This window comes from Centruroides sculpturatus, unplaced genomic scaffold (assembly GCF_000671375.1).
Source record: "Centruroides sculpturatus isolate CEXI.00-Female unplaced genomic scaffold, Cexi_2.0 scaffold55, whole genome shotgun sequence".
Classification (NCBI taxonomy): Eukaryota; Metazoa; Arthropoda; class Arachnida; order Scorpiones; family Buthidae; genus Centruroides; species Centruroides sculpturatus.
In genome coordinates this window covers 466,295-492,566 of record NW_019384374.1, presented here as the reverse complement: position 1 = coordinate 492,566, position 26,272 = coordinate 466,295, and the positions used below count along the sequence as shown (strand labels likewise).

The 26,272-nt window shown below is 34.4% G+C and overlaps 1 protein-coding gene across 2 annotated transcripts; it reads left to right on the top strand.

Annotated features, from left to right (window-relative positions):
- Positions 1–25,870, top strand: LOC111616079 (putative uncharacterized protein DDB_G0286901). Of its 2 annotated transcripts, XM_023357522.1 has the most exons (10): positions 2–462; positions 4,274–4,439; positions 8,445–8,630; positions 13,487–13,587; positions 18,721–18,862; positions 19,512–19,654; positions 19,732–19,786; positions 23,807–24,246; positions 24,329–24,374; positions 25,442–25,870. In XM_023357522.1, the coding sequence occupies exons 1-10, from the start codon at positions 196–198 to the stop codon at positions 25,486–25,488; spliced, it is 1,593 nt and encodes a 530-aa protein (XP_023213290.1). In that variant the 5' UTR covers positions 2–195; the 3' UTR covers positions 25,489–25,870. The 2 variants fall into 2 exon arrangements, with proteins under 2 accessions (XP_023213284.1, XP_023213290.1); XM_023357516.1 differs by having other exon boundaries at positions 1–462; positions 24,329–25,870.
- The last annotated feature ends 402 nt before the right edge of the window (positions 25,871–26,272 follow it).

Genomic DNA, 26,272 nt, shown 5'->3' with positions numbered 1-26,272 from the left:
GTCAGACGGGTTGCCCAGCGGATAGTGAATAGACAGACAGTAAAGAAGCGGAGTCCAGTGTGTTCGAAGGTTCGTTTCGAGCTTTAACGGAGTTGCGTGTGTTTCATAAACGCGCGCCATTGTATTTTTTCTGTGTATTCGAGGCACGAGCGTTTTTTCATATAGTTTATTTTAGAATTTTAATATTGGTTACAGATGGCCAGAAAGATTAAAGAAAAAATAGAAGGAAAAGCTAAAACGGAACTAGGTAAGAGGAAAAAGATTGTCGGGAAGAAAAAACGAACGAAAACGTCACCGAAGAAAAACACTAGGATGATTCCGGATTTCATTATACCTCATTTGAAGAAGAAAACATTTGGCAAATTACTAGAATGGGAAAACGAAAAAGAAGGAATTTTTAAACTTTTTTGGAAGCATCAAAGTAGTGGCGATTGGAAGGAGGAACATTGCGAAGTATTTAAAGTAAGTGCTTTCATTTTTTCGTGGCTAATATTCGTGGATTGGCGAGAATCGCGTTAATGGTAAGGCGCGACTGTACGCAAACATTCGCAAAATAATTGTCTCGGTAACATTGAATATCTTTAATCGTAATTTCCAGTCGTTAGATCGAATCCTAATTTTTTTTTACGAATTAAAATGGTAAAGGTGGAGGCAAACGGCTTCATCGGTGTCTTTCGCCATATTGACGTTACGAACAGGCGTAGTCTTTCCACTTTTCTAAATTGTTTAACAAAAGTTTCGGAAGGAAAAAATTTACCTCGACAGTCAATTTTTTTAAAAAAATAATTGATAAAACATAGTCCTCAATTTTCTCTTCGAATAATTTGTGTAAAAATTTCTTTATTTTATATTTTTGGAAAAAAAGAAATCTTACTGGCCTATACCCTCATATGTATGCGTGGACCCGCTGAACCCTCACATGTATGTGAGGGTTCAGCGGGTCCACGATCTCTGGGAAATTTTGGGAATATCGAAATAATTTTTGTCCGTCTCCGGAAAATTACGGAAACTTCGCTCGTGTCGAACAGCGGAAATTTTCCGGGAAATATGCATTATCATCGTTAATTTTTTTTTAATTGGCTACATTTAATATTCGTTAAATAAGAAGATATTTAACAAAATATCTTCTTATTTGTGTTACGAAACGGTTCGGAAGATCGTAATGGGCAGTTTTTTTAATGACCGATTCAACTGGTTTCGGTTTCGGTTTGGTTTTGATTATTATTATTTTATTAATTTTAAAATGTGTTCATTTCTTCGCTTGTTATAAAAATTCAGACAACAAAATAACTGTATTATACGATATATTAAAAAATCCAGTAACTAATTGTGTAACTATCAGACAATATATATATAATTGTGATATACTATCAGACAATAAAAATAACAGATGGAGCCACACACAATTTTAAGCAACTTTTGTATGTGGCTCCATCTGTTATGAGATTTTATTAAAAAAAAACTGTTTGCCATTTTATAATAATAATAATAAGCCTAATTTACCAAAGTAGACCAGACCTCACACTCATCAACAAACACAATAAAATCACGTATATTATAGAGACATCTATTCCAAACACTCACAATAACAATATAGCTTACTGTACAACACACATACACTGAAAAATTCAGCAAGTACACAGGACTCCCCCAGGAAATAAGGCGTCTGTGGAGGATGGATCTTGTGCTTATCGTACTTGTCGCTCTCTCCTCTACAGATGTCTTACCACACACACTACACAAAAGCCTGGGAACATTACAATTGAATAGAAACACATACATCACACTACAGAAGGCCACTATATTGAATACATGTCATATTGTTAAGAAATTCCTGAATGCAGACAAGCACACTGACACACTTATTTAATTTTTGTCTTGTTTTGGTTGCCATGCCTTGACACTGACCTGGCATAGTACATAGCACCCGGTGTCAACTCAGTATAATTCACTACACCCAACGTAATAACAATAATAATTAATTAATTATGATAAAACTCAGTTTAATACGATCAGCCAAACAATCAACAATTTTAAAGTTGTGCTGATGTATTTCTCTTGTATCATGTGATACATAACTGTCAGTGCTTCCACCTTTAACAAATAAAAAAGTTTTGCATCAAAATTCAATAATATATTAAATAACTTTAGGTTTTACATAGAAAAGTGCTTGATTACATTTTAAGTAAAATTAAGTGTAATAAAATAAGTAATGGGATAAAGTAGTTAGGTTTATTTTTAAAAAACTCCCTTAAAAATAGTTATATTTCCCCAAATTACTTTCTGAATTATTTTAGCTTGTTTAAATGAAGTCAATTCCATTAATTTTTTTCAGAAAAAATACTATCCATTCAACTTATCTTGACAATAACTTTTATTTCTTAGCATAACATCTTGGTTACATTACTGCTGATAAACTTTGCATCTACAAAAATTAAAGTTAACTTCATACAGGGCTGTAATCTTTAGCATATTTTTTTTTTGTTCTTTCCACCTTTTAAAACCTTCTATTCTTCTTAATTACTCTTTCCCCTTGGAAGTGAGGCTATAAATATTCCTGGAATCATCAAAAAATAAATGTGATGTTTCCCCAGGGCACGCACGGAGAGAAAGTAACTTTTTGGCTGATCCTTGTAGTGAGAGGAGAAACAGGAGAATAGGGAGAATTGCCGAGTACCTCAGAGACGGGTGAAGCCAAGTTGGAGGAAGAGAGACTCCTGAACTTCGTGGACCAACATTATAGTGTTGAAGTCTGCATCCCAACTTGAGGAGTTTTGAGCTCAGACGGGTGATGAACAACTAGGACTAGAGATTTATAGAAACCCTCTTGGACTAAGGAAAGGTGAACGGAAGTACGAATTGTATCCGAGAAAGTTTTCACGTGGTCCCTCGTGACAACAGAAAGATGTTTATAAAACCAGAGTTCTTTATTCGGTATTCTATTCTATCCATTATATTTGATACTTCTTGCCCCCTAGCATCTGTTTTCTGCTTTTCTTTAGTATAAGTTAGTTTTAAAAATTAGTTATAAAGAAATTTTTGGGTAATAAGTAATCTTGAGTTTTTTTTGTACAATTTGCGATATTTTGTAATTATTCGGCCAACGAGTGTATTTTGGGTTACTTTCGAAGTATCCATTATGGATCCTATACATGGTTACATCCAGTGGTGATATTCGAAATATTTAACAAAGGGTTCGCTAACAGAAAATTTTTCCTTAATTTTTTTTCGCTCAAATGGTGCATCGGAAGGCTCTAGTTTAGTAGTGTTACAGAGTATAATACGTATATTTTAATATATTTTTTAAAAGAATCAAAACCATCGAGAAATGTTACATGTGTTTAACAAGGTTTGGAAAACTTTGAAAATGTTAACAACGGGTTCGGCCGAACCTGTGCGAACCCGCTGAATATCACCACTGGTTACATCACATGATAAATTGTGTTTTTAACATTTACTGCACATATTTCTTATTTTGGGGGATGTTTGCCTTAGTGGGTTGCAAAAACACTTTCATATCTCACAAGATTTTGTGGACAGTATATATAGGAGCCTCAAAAAGGCACTTTTTGACTAATCTTCACACAAGAATGGAAAGCAGATTACAGTTTTATGAAATGCATTGGTAAGATGAGGGCTGTTTGGTGAGAAATCTTCACAATTGTAGAAGCCGAGAAGGTTTAATACAAAGTAAGACATTTTGGATTTTGGAAATTCTTTGGTGAGAAGACGATGTCCTCATTTTGATCAAGATCGAAGAAATTATTCTGTAACACTGGCACTTATTAATATTTTTTGATGGACTTAATCAAGCAAAGGATTGGGATACTTCTTTGTTCTCTCCCAATTATTTTTCTAGCCCACACTTTTGCTTTCTATTGGTAAAATCCTTTTATATATTAACATTTAGATTATTATTAAATTAGTTTTAATTATTTAGTTATTTTTTTATTCTTGTTGTAAATTAAACCTTTTGTGTTGTTTAGAACCCTTTGTACACCTCTTTCTGATTTTTTTATTTAATATTTTTGTGTTATGCTGAGTGTTTGTCAAGAGTATGCTCCTCAGCTGACATCATGGGTTGTGTTGTGGCTAGTAAAAATTACATTGTCAATTTGAATAAAATTTTATTTGTTGTTACAACTTGTTACTTAAAATGATGTCTCACAATATTGTATTAAATTTCAACAAATATTAAATTGATGAATCATTTCTTTGTGTAACCATAAAAATATATAAATTACATTTTTGTTTAAAATATGTTTAATTACAGGCTTGGAGCATAATGAAGGAAAACTATAATGAAAATGACCCAAACAAGTATACAAAGGCTAAAGACAGGTTTAGAAATGCTTTAAACAAACTTGAAGTCAAAGATTTTCTTGAAAAGATATTGTTAGAAGACAATATAATATATTATCAATTGAAAGATTTGAATAGTAAGTTATTAATTTAGTTTTATTTCATTGTGAATTCTATTGTATTTTAACTAGGACATTGAGCAACTTTGTCATATTGTGAAGCTCCGGAAGTGGATCGAAATTCATGCACAGAAAATGGTTTTAATTTCGTATAAAAAAAATTAATAATAATTATTATTATTTTATGTTGTAAAAAGAAATCATCAAACAAAAAATGAATATTTTATGTCCATAAAAGGACATGCCTGTAAAAATTTCTAAGAAAGTTGAACTACTCGGGTTAAAACAATGGGTGAATGTAGGTTCTAAGATCGAACATCTTTGATAGGGATCGAATTGTCAGTTGGTCTGGGTTCTGATCTTGTTACCTTTTGTAATGAGTGAAAAACCAATCAGAAAGGGGGAGAGTCGACGTCGACCTATCAGAATGTTCGGTCTGGGACACAAAAGAAACTTATAAAAACTGTGCGAAAAAAAGATGTGAAGTACTTGGTTCGCAGCGCTCCTCTCCGGGATTCTTGTCATCTGGACATTTTCTCCCACGAGAGTTTGTTAGATATTTGGAGGACTTGTCTTCACCCTACTGTGCCATCAAGATCACTAAAGTCCACCTTATAGCTAGAAGACCTCGGTCCAAGTAGTGTTGTGCACCTCGGAGCCAATGTTTTCATGCCACCATTGATGGAAGAAAAACTACCGTCAAAACAGTTGAACTTTTTGTGTTATGGACTTGTTTCTTGACTTTGGATAGGTGTTACGCCTTTTTAAGGATTCGTTGTAAGAGAAATTTCTATATTTATTAAACAGTTTACGATGGAGAACCTGTCTCAGTGAGTTTTTCCACTCCCACATGACAGTGCTGACCGCACAATTGTCACGACACTTTTCACCCAATTGGCAAACCTCACAATATCACAATAAAATTGAAATGGAGCTGGAAGGAAAGAAGTGATCTGTGTACAGTATGTGACAGATGTGGACAGGTAAACTTTGCACTTGTTACTACAAAAGAGGCTATCCTTGTACTGTACCTGCAAGACACGGGAGATATGATTCTTGCACTGGCCAGGTATCAAGAGATGATCCAAGAACAAAGCAATCGCCGTCAATTGCTTCGTTCTTGTGTTTATTTTCCTTGCCTATTTTCCATTAGGCATACGTAATACTGTTTTTATTTTTGACCCCTAGGCCTAAACTCTTTTAGGTGTGCTTATTGCATCAGAGAGCATGGACATTGTCACTGTAATACCTTTGTACATCAAAGACAAAGTCATTGACTCAAATTCAAAGCTATGTGACTTCAAAATAAAGTCACAGAACTTTGAATTTGTAATTGATACTTCAGTGCATAATTTGAGATAAAGATGTTTCGGGAGAAAATTATTTGAGATAAATGTGGAAACTATATTGAATTTAGTTGAAAAATGCTGTGGAAATAATAAATTTTGAGATAGAGGTTTTCAAGATAAACATGTTTGAGATAGACAGGTTCAACTGTATATGGAAGAAAACATTAGTTACAGTAAAAATTTTTGTTGTTTTTGCTGGTTATTGTTGTCGGTGTGATTTAGTTGCAATTTTCATAAACAGTAGTCAATGCTGTAACTTGCCATTCCTGCACCCTGTGCAAGAATTTGCATTTAGGCCACTTAATTAATTAGGTTTGGGAAAATAATAAAACAAATACATGCATTTTGGGCCCCTTCCAAGTGGACCTCGAATGGGTGCACCTGCCTAGTTACAGCACTGACAGTAGTGTAGTTCAAGCTAATTTAATGTTCATTTTAGCAATGTTCATCTGTCCTTAATAATTGAAACGTTTGATTGATTTATTTATAAATTTTATCTAAAATGAATAATTCTCTGCATTTATCATTAAGAAGATATAAGTAGCAAATTATTTCTTTAGGAAAGGATCATCAATCCACCAATGTTTCCTTGTCAGACATAAGATATAAGTAATAAGTACCTGTAGTATTCAACTGCTTGTTATCAAAACAAAATTTTGAACATTCAAATGCAAGAACAGATGATAGACTGCATGTTTGGCACCCGAGTTAGAAGCCATTAAGAAAAAACAGTGGGTGATCGGTTAACGAACATAATCGGTTCCAAGACTTTGCTCGCTATGCAAATTGTTCGTTAAGCAATTATTGATTTACCATAGGTTTCTATGGGAATTTGATTAATTCATTCTGGAGACCTTCAAAAAATAAAAAAATATACACTTTCTTACTATCTTTATTCATATGTAATAATAAAAATACATATATACACGGTCTTGCATTTTTATTAGTCATGTTTTTTCCGTTTGTGAGGGTTAAAGAATCTGGCCAATGTCGATTGCTTTTCCGTCTTCTTCATGATTTTTCAGAATTAATTAATAGCATTGTAGTTGTAGAGATCCCTAGGCCTATTAACCTCAACCTGGTTTGAATGCCATTCTAAGACCGTTGTTCTGACATCCTCCCATTTCTTCCAAAGATGTTTAATAGCAGATATCAGCATAAATCCGCATTTTTCAGAAGAAAACGTAAAAGAATTGTTTCTGTCAGAAATATAAAAGACTGGAATTACAAGGAAGAGTTTCAAAGTTTGGAGGAATACTTTCAGATCAGTATATACTGGGTAGAACGTTGATGTCGACGTCTCCTGCGTTCCGAAAAGTTTCGAATTGTTGCCTGAAGACAAAGAAAGACCAATCAGTATACGTTATTTTACGTTGCTTCTTCTTGTGTTTGTTCAGCGAAGTGTTCGTTGTCCGATCATAAAAATCTTTCACAAAAGTGTTCATTGTCCGATCTGTTTGTTAACTGATCACCCACTGTAATTTCCAAAAGAACAATACAGTTTAAATTAATTGTAACCTTAGAAATAATTTAAATTTAAATTTTGTTTTTGGAAAGTATTATTCTTAATGTTTTTAGATCTAACTAATAAAACTTGATTATAAAGGTAAAATTTCTGTTGTATATAGTTTTTATTAATAAATTTAACTTTGTTAGAAATTGTCTGTCACTTATAAACTAGTGGAAATAATTATTATTGAAAGTAATGTTAAGTTCATGCAGTTGATTCATCCAAAAAATATATATATTTCTTTTTTAGATGTTTAATTGATTTTTTTTCCTATAAGTATTATAACTTATAATACAGTAGTTCTAGTTTTCCATGCATAGAATTGATTTTTTTCCAATTTTGTTTGTTAAATTTTGTCTAAATTGGATATGTTTATATTTTCAAATGCTTTTGTGAGATAGGTAGAATGAAAATGTAAGCTAAAAAAAGCATTAAACCTTTAGCAACAAGCTAATAAAATAAACAAGTGAACTGTATTATCCAGTTACATGTGGATATTAATCTATCATTCTTGGGCGTAACAGGACAAAGACATGAAACAAAGTGTGACAGAACAAAATTTTAATTAGTTCATGAATGATCCTGAAGGATGTAGAAAGATATTGAAATGTTTTATGCATGATAACATAAAAGGCCCGACAATGGTATGATAATACCCTTTCTTGTTACAGAGATTAAATGGTATAAGACTTGGAACTTTTAAATGAGTCTTTACTAATTTTATATCTTTCAGACTTGATGCTGTTTGTGGCAATCTTTCTTCATTTATTTCTTAAGTTCCTCGCATCTTTGTTCTGTGCTCTTCCTTAATTTTTATTTGCTCGACTACTTTGTAATGGGTCCCACTTACTTCCTCACTCCACTCTCGACTCTGACTACACTCCCTCTTCCCTCCTTAAAAAAAAAAACCTATAATAACTTATCTTAACCCCCTCCCTGGGAAGCTTTCTAACAGCAGCAGTCCTTTCATTACAGCCGGTGGGGGTGTTACTTCTTACTACGAATAGGACACACTTTATTTCTATTTAAATTTGATACAAAACAGAAAAGAATTTTAAATATTTTTATATACTTTTTATTCAAAACATGAAGCTTGTTTTCATTTATAGCAAAAAGTAATTTGAAAATCCAAAAACCCAAACCTAAAGATTGTAATTTTTGTAGGAAATGAAAGCAACGAAGTCCAAATGCAAGCTTCTGCTCATGAAAATAACAACAATTATAGTAATCAAATAGACAATACAAGTCCACCTAATGTATCAGAAAACCTGAACGAAAATGTGCAAGAAATGCAAAATCAAGTGGAGCAGAAAAGTAATCCTTTGTGGAATGAAAATATCCTTGTTACAAGTAAGTTATTAGATTTTAATAAAACTAGAAATTATCTTGACACTATAATTACTGTACTTTCATGTAGATAATCCATGAATAACATGCTTAAAACTTGAATTTTAAATTGGGTGTTGGTTATAAAATGAGTCAATTATGTGGAAATGATTTTTAACTTACAGTTACATACTTATCAAACATCTTTTCCTTTGTCTAAGGCTAAGTGCAAACTAGTCTATGTTGTCACTTTCAATGTGACATCAGATGATATTTCAGTAGTCACTTGACTGTTTTCCTCTGATGATTTTGTGATGTTGTAACTTGTGATATCATTTATGACAACATAGTTTCAAAGAAACTAGTTGACCCAAGGAAGAACTGCAAGATAGTTTGAAAACGTTTGTCACCTGCTGTATATATCTTATACGCGTTACACACTGTCTAACATTGATTGCTTTTCTCTCTTCTTCAGGATTTTTCAGAAGTAATTAATAGCATTGTAGTTGTAGAGATCCCTAGGCCTATTAACCTCAACCTGGTTTGGATGTAATTCTAAGACCGTTGTCCTCCCACTTCTTCAAAAGATCTTTAATAGCAGATATTGGCATTAATCCTCTTTTTCAGAAGAAAACATATCTCGCCAAGTTTCTTGGTGCTCTTCTGTCGTCAGATTCATTTCGGGTTCCATTATGAGCATTTCAATATTCTGTATTTCCCAGATGTGATTTTTGTTACTCCTTTAGCTGCTCGAGTCTTCTTGATTATACTGTATCTTTCTTAGATAAGATTGAACTGCAGTCTACTGTAGACCTGTTTAAGTCATAGTTCCCAGCAACATCAGACATCTTCTGCCCACTCTTTACTTTTGCTATTATACTCTCATGTTTCGGAAATAAAAACTGATGCAAAACTTAACGAGTGCCCGAACTGACAGTCTCACGAATATTATAAAAAATTGTTTCTGTCAGAAAAATAAAAGGCTGGAATTACAAGGGAGAGTTCCAAAGTTTGAAGGAATACTATCCAATCAGTATATAGGGGGTTGAGTGTTGATGTCTCTCATGCTCTGAAAAGTTTCAAATTGTTGCCTGAAGACAAGGGAAGACCAATTGGTATTCATTATTTTATGTTGCTTCTTCTTGTGTTTGTTATCTGAACATAAAAATCTTTCACAGAAGTGTTCATTATCCTATGTGTCAAAAACTTTCACAAAAGTGTCCGTTTTGTTCATAGTCCCAACTGTTCGTTAACCCATCACCCACCGTATATACATATATATATATATATGTGACCAGAGGGTAATCGGGACCTTTTCTGTGGAACACTCTTTACAATAGCCTTCTGCAGTTGCAAGAGGAGTCACCGTACAACACAATGATCCAAGGGTATGCCGACGATACAGTTATTGTCATGTCACACCCGAATCAAGGGAAGCTCCAGGACAGCATGAACCAAATTTTATCAAAAGTGCATCAGTGGAGTGAGCGTGTAAACCTACACATAAACTATAGTAAATGCAGAAGTATAGTCTTCCCCAAGGCGAACCCCCTCAGCAAAGGCCCCTCGATCCGGATCAATGGGCATAGAATTGGGAACACCTCGTCCCTTAAGTATCTGGGGCTTATTATAGATCATAAATTACTTTGGAATGACCACATCCATTACATTTACAGGAAAGCCACAGCAGTCACCAGCGCCCTGGCTACCATCTGCAGGAACAAATGGGGGCTTAACTACAAAGCAAGGAAAACAACTTATATCGCCGTCACACAGAAGATAGCCACCTATGGCTGTTAAGTCTGGGGGCAATGCACGAACAGGGTTCACACCCGGAAGAAGCTCCTCTCCTTGCAAAGGCTCTCTGCTTTGTACATAGCCAGGGCATACAAAACGGCCCCAACAGACGGTCTTCTTGTCATCTCAAACCTACTCCCCATTGACTTTTATATCCAGGAAAGGTACTTGAGGCATAACATGAAGCACCTCCTTTATAACGAAATCACCATCGATCAGTTTCATACTAAGATAAATCATCTGGTGGATGGGGACACCATTGGGAATCTGGCCAATTACCTCCTTGAGAAAGGGCTAGACAAAATTGATAGCAGCAGCCCGATTCACCCGGCGTTGGGTCTCAGCTGTGATATTTTGATGAATGGTACTACCCCTCCTCCTTCTGGGCTCCATATTTACACGGATGGGTCCCGGTCAAGTAGTGGGACTGGGGGATCGTTTGTAGTGTATGGAAGGGCGGAGGAAATCCTTCACCAGCATTACTTTAAAATGGATGAACATTGCACCAATAACCAGGCAGAGTCCTTGGCTATTTTAAGGGCCCTGCATTACATAAAGAAGGAACAAAGAACCTTTAAGAACAAGGCTGTATACATTTTCACCGATAGCAAGGTAGCCCTGCACCAGATACAAAATCTTAATGTCAACCTCCCCATTATAAGGGATACTATCAACGCCCTCAACCACCTCAATGGATCCACAGTCATCACCCTCGCCTGGACTAAAGGGCACTCAGGCAACAGGGGAAACGATCGTGCGGACTTCCTTGCCAAAAAGGCTACACGTAACCTTGGTACCAGCGCCTATTCGAAAGTGCCTTACAGTTGGATGGCAAATCAGCTGCTCAGCTATATTCACCAACAATGGCAAAGAAACTGGGACAGCAGCAGCACTGGGAGGACAACCTACTGCTTTTTTCCCCTGCTTTTTTCCCCTGCTGGCAAACAGGGCAAGGTTTGACCACTTCACCCCCTCTTATGAACTCACGCAAATCATGACGGGCCACGGAAACTTTAAAGGTTATCTGGCCCGTTTCCTCGGCAAAGGGAATGGGCAATGCCATTGCTCGCTTAATGAAAGGGATGACAGCGACCACATGCTGTTCCGCTGTCCTCTGTACGAGAACAAACGAAGACAACTGATACAAGCTGTGATGCAGGAGAACGAAGTGTGGCCATGTCCGGCAAGTCTTCTTCTCAGCAACAAAGACATTTTCACAAAATTCAATGACTTTATTCGCCAAATTAAGGTGCTCAGCTAACTGTGTGTGGAGGGCAATCTCTCTATCACATGGTCTATATTCTTAGCGCCGCGATTCTTCACCCAGGACTTCAGGCGGCCTTAGTTTATGTCACTAACACCTGCATGCCAACGTCGGGATCTGCTTTATTCTGTACAGTTTTATTTTGGCTAATTGAAAGGGCATATATATGTTCAACCCGCTCTAAAGTGTATTTTCTGTTTAATTGTGCTATGTACCTCTGATTATTGTATCTGCTTTATAATATCTGGACTGCTATGTCAGTCTAGCAATTTTGATTGTACCACTATTACTCGGTTCCCAGCCATCCTCATGTGATCCCTTTTCCTCTTCCTTTTCTTTCCCCATTCCTCTCCTCCTCCTCCCCCTTTCCCCCCTTCTTCCCCGGGCTATACGTATTGGTAAGGCCGTCTCTTTCACAACTGTAAACTGTAAACTGTGACCAGAGGGTCAGCATCTCTTTAATGCCTTGTCAGGACTGACCCTCACCATGTCTCGGTTGACATGGGAGCCACGACAGCGAGTTTAGTTTGGGTTAAAAAGTAGTTCATTCGAGCGGCCGCATGAGAAAGTGATTGGGTTCCAGATGGAGACTGAGAGACAGCCCAACAGAAGTAAAGTACTTAGACACTAAAGTCAACAACTAAGTAACTGTTTAATTTCTACAAAAAGGCATAGATACAATATACAATATATATCATGTCATATCGACTTAGCCTATCTATCTAGCGGTCGCAAGGGAGAGAGTTTACAAGTAGGCCTATTTGCGAGTCGTGAAGTACCTGTGTTGATGGTGATGCTTCATGATTTAGATTTTGTGAGGACTATTTTGATGTCTATGGTCTTGACATTGTCTGGATTTGGATTGTTCGGGACAGGTCTGGATCAAGAAAGTTCTAGATCGATCCAGGAAAGTTCTAGGCACAGTTGAGGGTAATGTGAAAATCTGATAGAGTATGATTGGCACTGACACAGGAAGATTTCGATGACTTAAATCCTAGAGGAACTGGCAACGACTTCTTGACTGCCCATTTGATATTATATTAAAATGATGAAATCAGGACAGCAGGTCAGAAGGTCACGTGAAAGCATTGTTATCCACGCTGAGAACTTTCACATCTGGGAGTATATCTCCTAGGTGTAAAAGTTGAGAGATATTTGACAAAATTGATATTACAACATAGTTTATGCTAAGTCTATATTCTCACAAATACAAAGGTATATAACAACCATCAAAATTTGGGAAATTGGTGGGTCTCAGATGGCTTTAAAACACTTATAGTATATGCTGCAATGAAATTTGTTCTTTTTGCTTGTTATTGATGTCGATGGTGTGATTTATTTACAAAATTTCATGATTTTCACTAACAGGCCTGTATGAAGTTAACTTTAATTTTTGTAAATACAAAGTTTATCAGCAGTAATACCAAGATGTAATGCTAAGAAATAAAAGTTATTGCCAAGATAAGTTGAATGGATAGTATTTTTTCTGAAAAAATTAATGGAATTGATTTCATTTAAACAAGCTAAAATAATTCAGAAAGTAATTTGGGGGAATATAACTATTTTTTAGGTTTATTTTTAAAAAAAACTACCTTAGCTACTTTATCCCATTACTTTAACACTTACGTGCAGTGGCATTACAGTTCCTGTATGCCACTGCACGTAAGTGTTATAGTAATAGTTTATGTTGGTGTGAAGTGCAAACTTATATCCCATTACTTATTTTACTTAAAATGTAATCAAGCACTTTTCTATGAAAAGCCTAAAGTTATTTAATATATTATTCAGTTTTGATGCAAAATTTTTTTATTTGCTAAAGGTGGAAGTACTGTCAGTGATGCATCACATGATACAAGAGAAATACATCAGCACAACTTTGAAATTGTTGATTGTTTGGATTTTTTGGCTGATTACATTAAAGTGAGTTTTCTTATTATTAATTAATTAATTATTATTATTATTACATTGAGTTTAGTGAATTATACTGAGTTGGCACCGGGTGCTGTGTACTATGCCAGATCAGAGTCAAGGCATAGCAATCAAAACAAGACAAAAATTAAATAATTCTCAGTGTGCTTGTCTGCATTCAAGAATATCCTAACAATATGACATGTACTCAATATAGTGGCCTTCTGTAGTGTAATGTACAATTCAATTGTAACATTCAATTGTAATGTTGGGAAACATTACAATGATCCCAGGCTTTTGATATGACACCTGTACAGGAGAGAGAGACAGATACAATAAGCACTTAATCCATCCTCCAACACATGCCTTATTTCCTGGGCAAGTTCTTACTTGCTGATGTTTTCAGTGCATGTGTTTTGTATATTGTGAGTGTTTGGAATGGATGTGTCTATAATGTATGTGATTTTATTGTGTTTGCCAATGAGTGTGATGTCTGGTCTGTTGTGGAAAATTGTTTTATCTGTGATTATGGCTGTCATAGTATATTTTGTGTGTATTGTGTAGAGATTTGCAACTATGTACTTTTGCATTTTGATTTTTCCCTTGACCCTTTCATTTTTGTTTGTGGTACTGTACCATCTTTTTCTAGTTCACCTTATGTTGGCAGCCAATTTGGCCAATAGAAGTCACATGGGGATGATATTTGCCTGGCACGGTATAAAAGGTCGTGACCCACAGATAGTAGGCATCTTTTTTCTTGTTCCTGCTTGCTGTGTTCTGGCCACCTGTGAACGATTCAAGATCAAGGCAGTGAGTGTGAGAAAGACCCAGGACAGGAATAAGGCTTAAGAGATAGCAATCTAATTCCATTCAACCAATGACACTTTAACATCGAGATACAACATATTCAAGGAAGAAAGGATTGGTGGGAGATTCGTCCGAACACATTAGTCTTTTTTTTCACTGTTTATATGCAGTAGAAAAAGTGTCGTGAGTAGGTTCGTTTGTATTTTCGTGTTACTTGTCCTTCATTGTTTTTTTTTCTTTTGTCATGTGCTGTGAGCTCCATAAAAGAGGAGGAGGAGGAGGAGGAGGAGGAGGAGGAGAGGGAAACATGAAAAGACATGAAGCATTATTTTGTTATTTCTTGGGCATTGAAAATTTGTCAATTTTGTTATAGTGAGTTGTTCTATGTATAGCCTATATTGTGATTGTGTCAATGGGAATTAATTAAAAGCCCAATATAGCTGTCAAGCCAACTTGTTTCTTTTTGTTTGTGGAATGTATTTGTAGTATGGTTCTTGGATGTCTAATAATCTGTGTTTCTTTGCAAGCTCTTGGTGTATTATATTTGCTGCTTGATTATGTTTATGTAAATAATTGTGTGTGCCATGAGCTTGCAACCAGAAGTGATGTGTTGTATAGTTTCTGGCATGATGTGACATTTTCTGCATGTGTCACTTGTGAGTGTTGTATCTTTGAGTATGTGTTTTCTGTAGTTTTTAGTATTTATGACCTGATCTTGTATGGCAATCATGAACTCTTCTGTATCCCCATATAGACATTCTCAAGCTAACCAGCTGTTTGATTCAGTTTTGCCAACAAAATCATAGAAATATCTGCTGTGGAGTGCCTTTCGAGCCCAAGATTGCTTAATGGCAATAACATTTATAATGGTAAATGAGGAAGAAAATGAAAGTAACTTGCCACAACTAAGTGATCAGTGGCTGATGCTCATTGGTTAATATCCAAGTCTATACTTTTCAAAAAATGTTTAAGTGTTTAAGTGTGAAAGTTTCTAAATAATCAGTTGCTGAATGATTTCATTGCATAATTGTTAAAAATGTACAAGCTTAAGTTTATTTTAAATATTTTTAATTAAAGCCATTGAATAAACTGAAGAATGTATGCATGGAAAGACACAATAATTATTGGGGGAAAGGCTGAAAAAGCTTGCAGGAATCAGTGGCGTGTGGTGACATTTGATGATAGGGAAGCTGTGCCGGCTCTGGATAGAATGATTGGAAACATTATACAATATTTTGGTGTGTAGCATCCACCAGCTAAACCGCAAGGTTGGTGCTTTATAAAGTGCATGCACAAATGCGTATAATCTGGCTGCTTTACACGATTCAAATATTTTCACCGTGGAAACTATCCCATATTCAACAATACAGTGCTTCCATTGGGAATATGCATATACAAATTTACATTCAAATATACAATAGCAATCTTATCATTGTTTTTCACATGTAGTATAAAATTTTGCAATAAGATACATAATGCAGTTATAATAAAATATTAATTTTAATTACTGTACACATCTTTATCTCAACCCCGGAGAATACTAAGAAACAACTTTCCCTAACCTGTTACCGGTGCATTCTCCTTCTTCTATAAAATTGTAACCAACAAAAATAGCTCTTTACTAACGTTTTCGAACCCCAACGATGGTTCTTCTTCAGGTATTTTTGAATCTCTGATGGAAATGCAGCTCGTTAAACATCAAATTCAAAAATATGTACATTCAAATGCATGCTTCCTGTTTATGTCTTTGTTTGTCATGCGCAGTCCATTCCAATACAGCTATCATAAATTACTGTTCATAAGTGCCTGCCATGCTACTGATAGCGCAATCTCTTCTTTATGATTGATGCATTGATTATCCTTAAGGTTAGCTAAGTATATGCTGGCCACCTCCAGCCAGTTGATGTGGTGTATGTGCCATGTGGTGTGGATAATTCTGGCTTTCTTAAATTCGTGGTTTATATTTGGATCAGACATGTAAATTGTCAGAGCCGTCGTGTTCCTTTGCTTCTGAATATCCACAGCGTGTTCTTTCAGTCTAATCTCTAAGGATCGTTTGGTGGAGCCCACATACACTAGGTTTCTATCCCATCTGCAATCTATAATCGGTATGGTGTAGACCCCTGACAGCTTATCTTTATCTGGTGGATCTTTTCCATTGGTTAGGATGTTAAATATCGAAGTGCATCTTCTATAGGAGATATGTATGTGGTTCTTTTTAGCTATCTTGCTATACATCCCTCTAATATACAGATTATAAGTGACTGGAATGATCTTATCCATATCTTGTTGTTCCTTCATTTGTGGTAGGTCTTGAGCTGGGTTTTGATAACCATGTATTAACTTGCATATGAGCTTGCTGTATCCGTGCTCAGAGGCTATTTGATATGTAAGCCTTAGCTCTGACTGTAGGGCTTGCTTAGTAGAAGAGTGCGTGTGTGCTCTCTTAATTATTGGTTTTAAATGGCGCAACCTTATATTGTGGTGGGTCACATGACCCTACTGGAATGTATGTGCCCTTTGATCCTAACTTTCAGTAACCCACACTGCAGTTTGGATTATGGACTCTTCTACCTTGATGTCAATATCTAGAAAGTGTACATTCGTCCGGTGCACTTGTTCTATTTCTATGGTTAATCCATATGTGTTATCATTCATTGTGTCGACAAAAGCCTTGAAGTCCGGTATTTCTTTCCACTATATGATAATATTGTCAACATATCTCTTATATAAAATGATGTTGTGCAGGTGGTGTGGGAGGACCTTAGCTTCGAGTTGTCTAATCACCATCTCACATAAGTCCCCAGAGACTGGACTTATGAGAGATGGTGATTAGACAACTCGAAGCTAAGGTCGTCCCACACCACCTGCACAACATCATAGGGACTCCTCTTCCTTGCATGTACACATTACTCTTGAACTGGAAAAAAGAATTGTAACACAAAAGATGCGCCATCTCAAGAATTTGCTGGTGTAACGTATTATCGTTGAGGATAGAGAGTAGTAAATCTCTGATGGTGCAAAAGGCAGGCGGGAGTAGGATTGATGGGAAAAGCAACTTGAAATCCAATACTGTGAGAAACCTAGGTGGTACGGTGATCTGCCTGAGGGTGTCTAGTAGGTTCACAGGGTCACTCAGCATGTATGGATAATCTTCCAAGTAGGGCGTGATAAGCTTGTGGACGAACTTCTCTAATATATGTGTCGGCACTCTGGCCTTATCTATTGATATAACAGGGTGAAGTTGCTGCCCAACTTTGTGGATTTTTTCAAAGGCAAACAGCTTCGGTGTATCAGGCGAATCGACCATGATATTTCTCATTTTCAGGCTCTTAGCTAGTTTAGTATTTCTGAAGTGCTTAACTCTAGTTTGTAGTTTATCCACCGTATCTCTTTGTACAACGTCAGAACTGGTATGCTCAATGTGCTCCGATAACAATCGGTCATACATATTGCACTTCATAAAGACCATAGCCTTGGACTTGTCGGCCCTAACTAATGTGGTTCCATTCTGTTTCATCCACTGTTGTATGCACCAAATTTTTGTTCTTAATCATTTTACTTCACTTTGTTCCTTACCTGTTTTAATTATATGTGTGACCTTCTACCTATAATATTTCTTATTCATGTCCAGTAAGCCTATCAATAGTGCCTCTACGTCTGGTATGATGTTTATATCATCTCTCCTAGGAGGGGATACAAATTTTGGCCCTAAGCTCAAGACTTCTTCGACAAATGCTGGTACTTGCAGATCATCCCATAAGATAAATGGGAACTCTGAGAGAGTAGGATTGTTAGACGTTTGGAACTTTAGTATCCACCTTGCTTTCTTGTGATATCTCTTCCTTAAGCTGTAAGTAAGCCTTTCTTGCACAGCGACTAGCCTAGCATTCTTTAGCCATAAACCATTTGGGTTCATTTTGAACATAACATTCTCAATTTGAATTATTTCTGCTATTTTTGTATATACGGTCTTCCTCGTTATCCAGATGGCCCTGTTTAGGCATATCTGCCTGACCTTAGAAAGTAGCGACTCGCTGCCAGGTGGAAGTCGAATAAGGAAAAAGGACATAGGCAAAATTCCATTCCTTTTACAGTCCATCAGAAATTTTTATCGAGCTCAAGCCTTAGTAAGGCTTATGAGCGTTCTACTGTACTGTTTAGCCAGCATCGCTAAATTACTACACATCTAAATTATGTAATTTTTGTTGGTTATGATTTTTATAGAAGAAGGTTGCACCGGTAACAGGTTAGGAAAAGTTGTTTGTTATTAATTTTAATTAATTCAAAGTATGTTAAAATATGAAAATAATCGCACAATATGTATTTATATTTTAGAAAATAGGAGAAAAGCTCTTCCATGGACAGCACATCACTGGCAGAAATGTATTAGTAGAGACATTAACAAAAGGTGATTTACAACTGATGATAACAAAAAACCGAGAAAAAAATATAACTGCATTATTGATAAATTTTAATGGTAAGTTCTAAATTTAGTTTTGTTTATTTCTTTACTAATTGAATAAAACTTTTATGATGCCTTTACTTTCTTACTGGTGAATTCAGTGTTGTGTCCACAATTTTCAGAATATGGGTATTGTTTAAGGCAGATTTGAGGGATCAAGGCACATGTCCCTTATTGTTTTTTGTAAATATTGTTCACAATTACTTTAGAATTATTTTAATTATTTAACCTTATCTAACTGAAGTCATCAGTGCTGCTGAGAGGAAATTGGAGGCCAAGGACAAAATACGTATTGGGATTCTATAGAAAATTATTATATTGAAGTAAAGGAATAAACATTGTAAGAGGTTTCTAATTCCTGGAACCCAGGATGGTTTGCACCTCTCGGGTCATTCTTGGTTATATTTATTTTTTATTTTAAAGTAAACAAAGATTGCATTGGTATCAAGGTGTGCTGCAGCACCATAAGCACTCCCTCTGCATATGCCCTTAAGTATATTTATGCTACTTAATCTCCATACAGTCTTCACTTAAGTAACCAGTCTAATTATATCTAAATGAACAGTTCTGAAAGTAAAAACAATATAGCTTATCGCCTCTGCCTTCTGACTCAGAAATTTAGATTTAATGCCAGTTATTGACAAGCAATTCGGTTTTTCAACAGATACGAGTTCAGGAAGCGAGCAAGATTTAGATAATCTTCAGACGGATGTCTTGACAAATAATGATGTATTATTGCAGGATGCTTCTCTTTCTGAGAATCATCTAGGCAATATTTTTCATGGAAATGTCATCACCTCTGATAATGTAAGTTGTAATTTTTAAGTTTTACCACAAATTTTGAGTTTGTCACAGTGTATTTCATTGTTTATTTCTTAATACAGAGACCTGAAAATCAGTCAGTGGAAAATGAAACAAATATCTTTGCAGAACTTAAAAGTAAGTTACATTTCATTAGCAAAATTTAATTAATTCCCATACTAATTCTCTTCTGTCAATGTGCAGATGTTATATTTATAAAATAATATAAAATATAATTCATTTTTTATGTCAAAAATCCAGCAATGAGTTGTAAAACTTTACTGGAAGAAAATTTAAATTGTAGTGGTGCCATCTGTTATGATATTTTATTTTTAAAAGCTTTTATAGTATTAATCATTATAAAATAGATAAAGCTTCATTTTCGGGATACAGATGAGTTTTATAAAAACTGTAAATGCTAATAAAATCTTCATTAAGTCTGACTCCACTCAAGATAAGACACAACCCCGATATCTCCTCACTCCCTTGATCTTTAACCACCAAAATTTAATGGTGTCAACCCCCTAATACAAAAACCTTTGCAAAATTTCACAAATTTTTGACAAACAATACAGGAGTTATTACGCTTTAAAGTGGGTGAACAAAATCATTCCCCCCACACACTACACAAACATCCATACATAAGGAAAAACCCTCTATATTTTTTTGCATTTCTTGACAATTCAAGGTCCCAAGTCCAAAATGTAAAAATCTTGGCAGGGGGTCATTTTTTGACCTTGCCATACTTCCCATCTGTTATATATAACAACTGGAAAAGTAAAATTGATGCCTATGTTTAGAGCTGTATTATAAGATGCAATGTGGGAAAGTCTGAATGCAACAAGTGCAGAATTATTAATAGAACTGATATAACTGAATGGAAATTACCAGTGACGTGCAGTGATATTTGTAACAACAATCCACAAAACCTTTTTATAACACTGTTGTGTCCGTAACAATACATACAAAGGTTTTGTGGATTGTTGTTACTCAATACAATGTTAAGACTAGTAGTCGTTTTGGTGATATTTGTTGATAGGGAAGCTATGTTGGCCCTGGATAGAATCCAGTGGCATGCTGTCATTAGAAGCAGTGGATGTGCCGCTTTCTTGTATTTCCTAAAAAATAAATACATATTAATTTTAATTATACGAAAATAATCGCACAATATTTTATTATAGCCGCATTACGTATCTTATTACAAATTTCTGTACTACACGTGAAAAAAAAAGATTGATATTACATATTTGAATATTAGTGGCGGAGTGGAATCTCTGTATTGTCAGCATCCAAAAAGCCAGATTTGCGCATGCGCTTTACAGAGCACCAACCTCACCCAGTTTAGCTGGTGGTAGCCTAGGACCTTGGGTGGATGCTACATGTACACCGCATTCAATTCTATCCGGGACCAGTTCTGGGCTGTTAGCCGCCTGCTTGCTAGATATTTGGCCGCCCTTGCCAGTTTACGTGAATCGCAAGTAGATTTATAATTTAACCCAACTGATAAGAATTTACTGGTATGTTTTTACAATAGTTCTGTATAGTTGACAGGAGTTTAAAAAAATCCATTAAAATATTTGATATTTTTATTCCGCTCTCCGATTTTATATTACTCACAGATTTCAATGTTAAACCAGTGATATTATGATTTCATATATCCCATCTTTAAGGGGATGTAGAAAAAACGTGTACAATTCTTGTATAATGTTAAAAAATTAACCGTTACTTCGACAGCGTCATTTACAACTAAATTTAATGAATGAGAGATATGCACCAGGTCCAGAAAAAGCTCTAGAATTTATTTTCCTTATATTTACGATTTATGTATCCATTTGTCATAAAAATTTGTCTTTCCACTTTTTTCCCAAGACTACAAATATTTGAGTATAAAGTAACCAGTTTCGACTTATTTCTACTTAAGTAGTAGTTAAATAATTAAGCGATTAGGGAATTGGGGACATAAACAAAACCCTGACGAAAGAGCCGAAATTTTACTTAAACAAAAGCCTAACCAAACCATCTCTAGCCGAGTACAGGGGGACTGATTTCTTTGAAATATTAGATGTAATAAAGACAGAAATTTTTCCAGTTTAATGAAAGTGACTGAAAAGTTGTAAATTTTGGAAATTTCCGAGGACACTTGGTCCTAAAACGAATTAGTTAGAAACAAAGGACTATTAAGTTTAACATATTTAGATTTTTATGGCTATGGTGAGGAACGTTTAAAATCTACAACAGCCCTGTTACGTCCTTTGAGATATACTAGTGATGCGACAAAAGAGGTACTTGACATTGACCGGTATCGGCACTGTGGGGATTTGGCAGTCCGCGTGTATGTATGCTCTGCAACAGTCTTCCATCCTATCCATTAGCCACTCGTAGGGAGCTTTTTGAATAAGTGCATTGTTTTAAGATTTAAAAAAGTAAAGAATATTTTATATTTTTATGCACGTTTCTTTACAAAGCTTTATTTAATTATAATTTTCCTTAAAAGTATATTCATACAATTGAAGAATACTTTGTACCAGGTATGTACCGGTACATCCACCACATATTTTATTTCACCCAAGTTTTTATTATTTTATTTTTAATTGTAGCCCTTATATCGTGGCTAGCAATTCGGAATGTAATTGTGATATATAAAAGGCATTTAGAAAAGTCTACGGTTTTTACTGGCTTATCGAATAAACGATACGAATGGTCCCTAGGCCATCACTGATGGGCAAATTGACTGATTGCCCCTGGATGTCAGCTTCTTACAGAAACACAGCTTCCCTATCATCAAATGTCACTGCATGCCATTGCATTTTTGCTCCAAAAAGTGGCCATTATTGGAGGTGTGACTGTATTTTATATAAAAGTTAATTATGAAGTGTAACAAAGCAAGAATAAGTCATTGTTAGTTCTAATAAGAGAACCAATGTAAAAAAAATTAGTAGTGAAAGTAATTTTAATATCTCACTATCAATTCTTCAAGAAATATATTTTCAAATATGAAAACTGTTTTATTTTGACTTAAAATACAGGCTCTTTCAAAATGAATTATACAATTTTAAATTACTGTCATTATGTTAATTATTATCAGAAAAGTATGCAACGTACAACAATTCATAATCATCTCAGTTTTGCCTCCATCTGCAAAGGTCTCATTGTTTACTATATTTCAGAAGTGCCATAAAAGAAAATGGCAACTCCACAACATTAAATATATTGTTTTTCAATTTGGAATAACTCATCATCTGCAACAGGAGTAATCTGCAGGAACCATAGAATTGTAGTCAGGAGGAGTGATGATGGATATCCTGTAGAGAACCTATCAATAGGAAGAATTTGAATATCAGTTGGACGTGTGCCATGTGACATGACATGCATACATTGAGAAATTGTAATGGGCAAATGTGAAACTTGGAAGATTTTCAGATAATAATTAACATAATTATGAGCAATTATTTATTGTGACACCGTCACAATGTCGGGCTAAAATTTTAAATCATATTTTTAATTTATTTCATTTAAAATATATGCTCTCTACCTCAAATTAATACTGTAGTGTCTTGTCCCTGAACATCATTCTTTTCCATTAGCACTAGTGTTATGCTAGTCATCTATTAACTGCTTTCAGGGGAAAAGGTTAAAATTGAAATAACTTGATTTCTGCTTTGCTTCAGAAGTTTATATATATAGTTAATTGAAGCCTACTGTCCCTAAGGTTTTCATTTCTGGTCTCATCTTCATCTATCTAACCCTGTTCTCGAGATTAAGGAAAGACAGTGGGAATGTATAGGTCTACAATTTTTTCAAATTGCAGCTTAATAATTTTAAAATAGTAGCATTTTTTCTGAAAGACCATATTTATATAAACATGTTAAATATTCTAATCCAGATTTAATGTAAAAAACGAAAAGTTTCATTTTTGAGGAAAATTAGTCTAAAAAATTAGAATTTTAAGATTGCATTTTATTTATTTCTTTATTTAATTATTATTCATCGTATAAAGTAAATAAAGCTATCAGTTACATTTTCTTTTAGATGTTCAAATAGACTGTATGGAGATGTATGAAATGCCTTCATTTAAACTATTTGAAAATCTAAAAATGATGTTTGAGAAATGCAAAATCAGAAGCAACAATGTCAATTTAACTCTTTGATTATTTTCAGAATGGGAAAGTAACAGAAATGAAAACATTTCTGACACGAAAAATCCATCAAATTGCTATCAAAACAGAAGTCTAAACCTTGAAGAAAATTGTGATTCTCAAACAGATATTAAATTTAATGAATGCAAAATACAGTTTCTCGATGATAATGAAGAAAATGAAAAACAAACTCTCAGCCACTCTCTCATTCAAACTCACTCAGCCACTCAAACTTTGGTTAACCAGAATAATTGGATACAAAATCAAGATTCTCAAAACAATCAAATAACTGCCGTAAATGAAATGCAAAGTTTATTAGATTTGAGCAATGTTAAAAACAATTATTTGGATTTGATTAGTTCTTGTGGAGATAAGTCACCAACTGAAAATAACAACAGTTTTTCATTGGAAGAAATAGATGAACTCCTAGCTGACATTCAAAATTTTTCTGATTCAACTGATGTAAGTTTTTATATTTGAACATAATTATTATTAAATACTTTCATTATGTCTATACATTATATAATGTATTTATTTATTTTAGCCATCATTATCATTATTTAATAATGAAGAATTTTTAGGAACAGAAGGTATGTTTAACTTTTACATATTATATTTTATTGTTTTAGTCTTTAAACTAGACTTATACTTTGTATATGATTAATCAATGCTCCTTTAACAGTGGATGAAGATTAAGGAATGCTGATATTTTCACCGTGATTAAAGGACCATCTTCAGGCATGGGTGGTCAAATGGGAAATCTGGAAGATGGCCCTTTAATGATTTGAAAATGTTATCAGTGAGGTGTTGGGAAGTTTTTTGCCATGCCTCAATGACAGCAGTCAATCATATGCTTTCCTAATTGTTTTTACTAGTGTATCTCAGGTGCTAAATTCATTTATAATTTTTAACTATCTGAAAATATATATAGAACCTTGTAAAATCTGAACGTTTGATTAGTGTTTAACTTTATTTTATCTCTGATGAAAATTAATTTTGAAATTAATATAAGATGCTATAACTTTTTCTATGCCAAATCAATTAGAAAACTTACACTTCAGCGTTTTGTCAAACATTTTTAAAGGTGCATTCTTTTTTCTCTGACAGATGCATATAATATTTTTCCTTCCTTAAAATGTATAAAATCAATATCATACTTTCTAAAGACAAATATACCTGAGAATTATTATTTTCCTTCATGTTTCTTTTTCAAATTTTTGTCTCCTGCCCTGTTGGTGCTAACAACATTTTTATAATCCCACTTGTTGTGTGGATTTGGCAGACTGCAGAGGAGTAGCATAATTTTATGCCCAACATACAGTATCTGTGACAGGTATCTTGCAAAAAATCCCATGTCCCTCAATCTTAACTGCCTCAGCCATCCAGCCATCTTTTAATGCTTGCAAACATTAATGGAATAAGTCTGATATACTTATAATACGGTTCTCTTATTTCTGTACATTTAATAAATCTCAATAATGTTTATAATATTTTTGAAGTTTGATGATACTTATGAAGTTTCTTGATATTTTGCAGCTTTACTCATGTAAATTTATGAAGTGTGTGTTTATATAATTAAATATCTTAAAATAATTTCATTGTAAATTAGATTAATAATAATTGTTTAGTAGTCTTAAACAAATTTTATTTTTACTAGAAATGGAAGTTGACAAACAAGAGATGCCAAGTGACAAAACCAATTGAAGTTGTCAAACTTGCAGTGATATTTATATATCATAGTGATAACAGTTTTGCTATCTGATTGCAAATTTCATATATTGCGCATGTAATGTGATAAGTTTAGGTGATTACAAGCTGAAAGTACTTACCAAATTTACAATTTAACACTTAAATATGTTAAAATTATGACTGGTTTCACTGTTTATTCTAAAATTTTATCGAACAAAATATCAATATTCAAATCACATTTTTTTTTTTAAATTTAGAAACATTTCAAAGTTTGGATTTTTCTTGCATGCAATTTACACATCAGAATATACTGTCATGTACAAATAAGCTATAGTATTGTATAATTATATTTTAGAGATCACACAAGTTTAAAACTTTGTTTAATGATGTATTTGTTTTAAAANCTATATCTTGCAAAGGGTTGCTCGTAGAGGTACGGTTCCTTTGACTTTTTTCTTCCTACGAGTACGCTCTACGGCTCTGTTAAGGTCCCAAACATATCGTCCGGTGCTCGAACCGAGCCATAGCCCGATCCATAATAGCAAGAAAACTTTTTGTTTACTCCTTGTTTAAGTTTATTCCTTAAATAAAACTGAACAGAAACATAAACAAAGTGCATATTTTTATTATTTGTGTTCACAAAATTGAAGATTTCTACCATTTAAGAGCATTTTATGCAATTTATTATTATTATAATCGGTTAAGAAGATAGTTAAAGTAATTCTGACCTTAACTGATGAATATGAAGGTCTGTGAAAACGGATGAATTTTCTCAGTAAATGTCTACTACTAAGTGCGG

What these genes read in the sequence shown, in the direction of transcription:
- LOC111616079 (XM_023357516.1), top strand. Translation starts at nt 196, where the DNA reads ATGGCCAGAAAGATTAAAGAAAAAATAGAAGGAAAAGCTAAAACGGAA. An exon ending in TCAATTGAAAGATTTGAATA is followed by an intron (nt 4,440 to 8,444) that starts GTAAGTTATTAA and finishes TAATTTTTGTAG; the next exon opens with GAAATGAAAGCAACGAAGTC. An exon ending in ATTTTTCTGATTCAACTGAT is followed by an intron (nt 24,247 to 24,328) that starts GTAAGTTTTTAT and finishes TATTTATTTTAG; the next exon opens with CCATCATTATCATTATTTAA.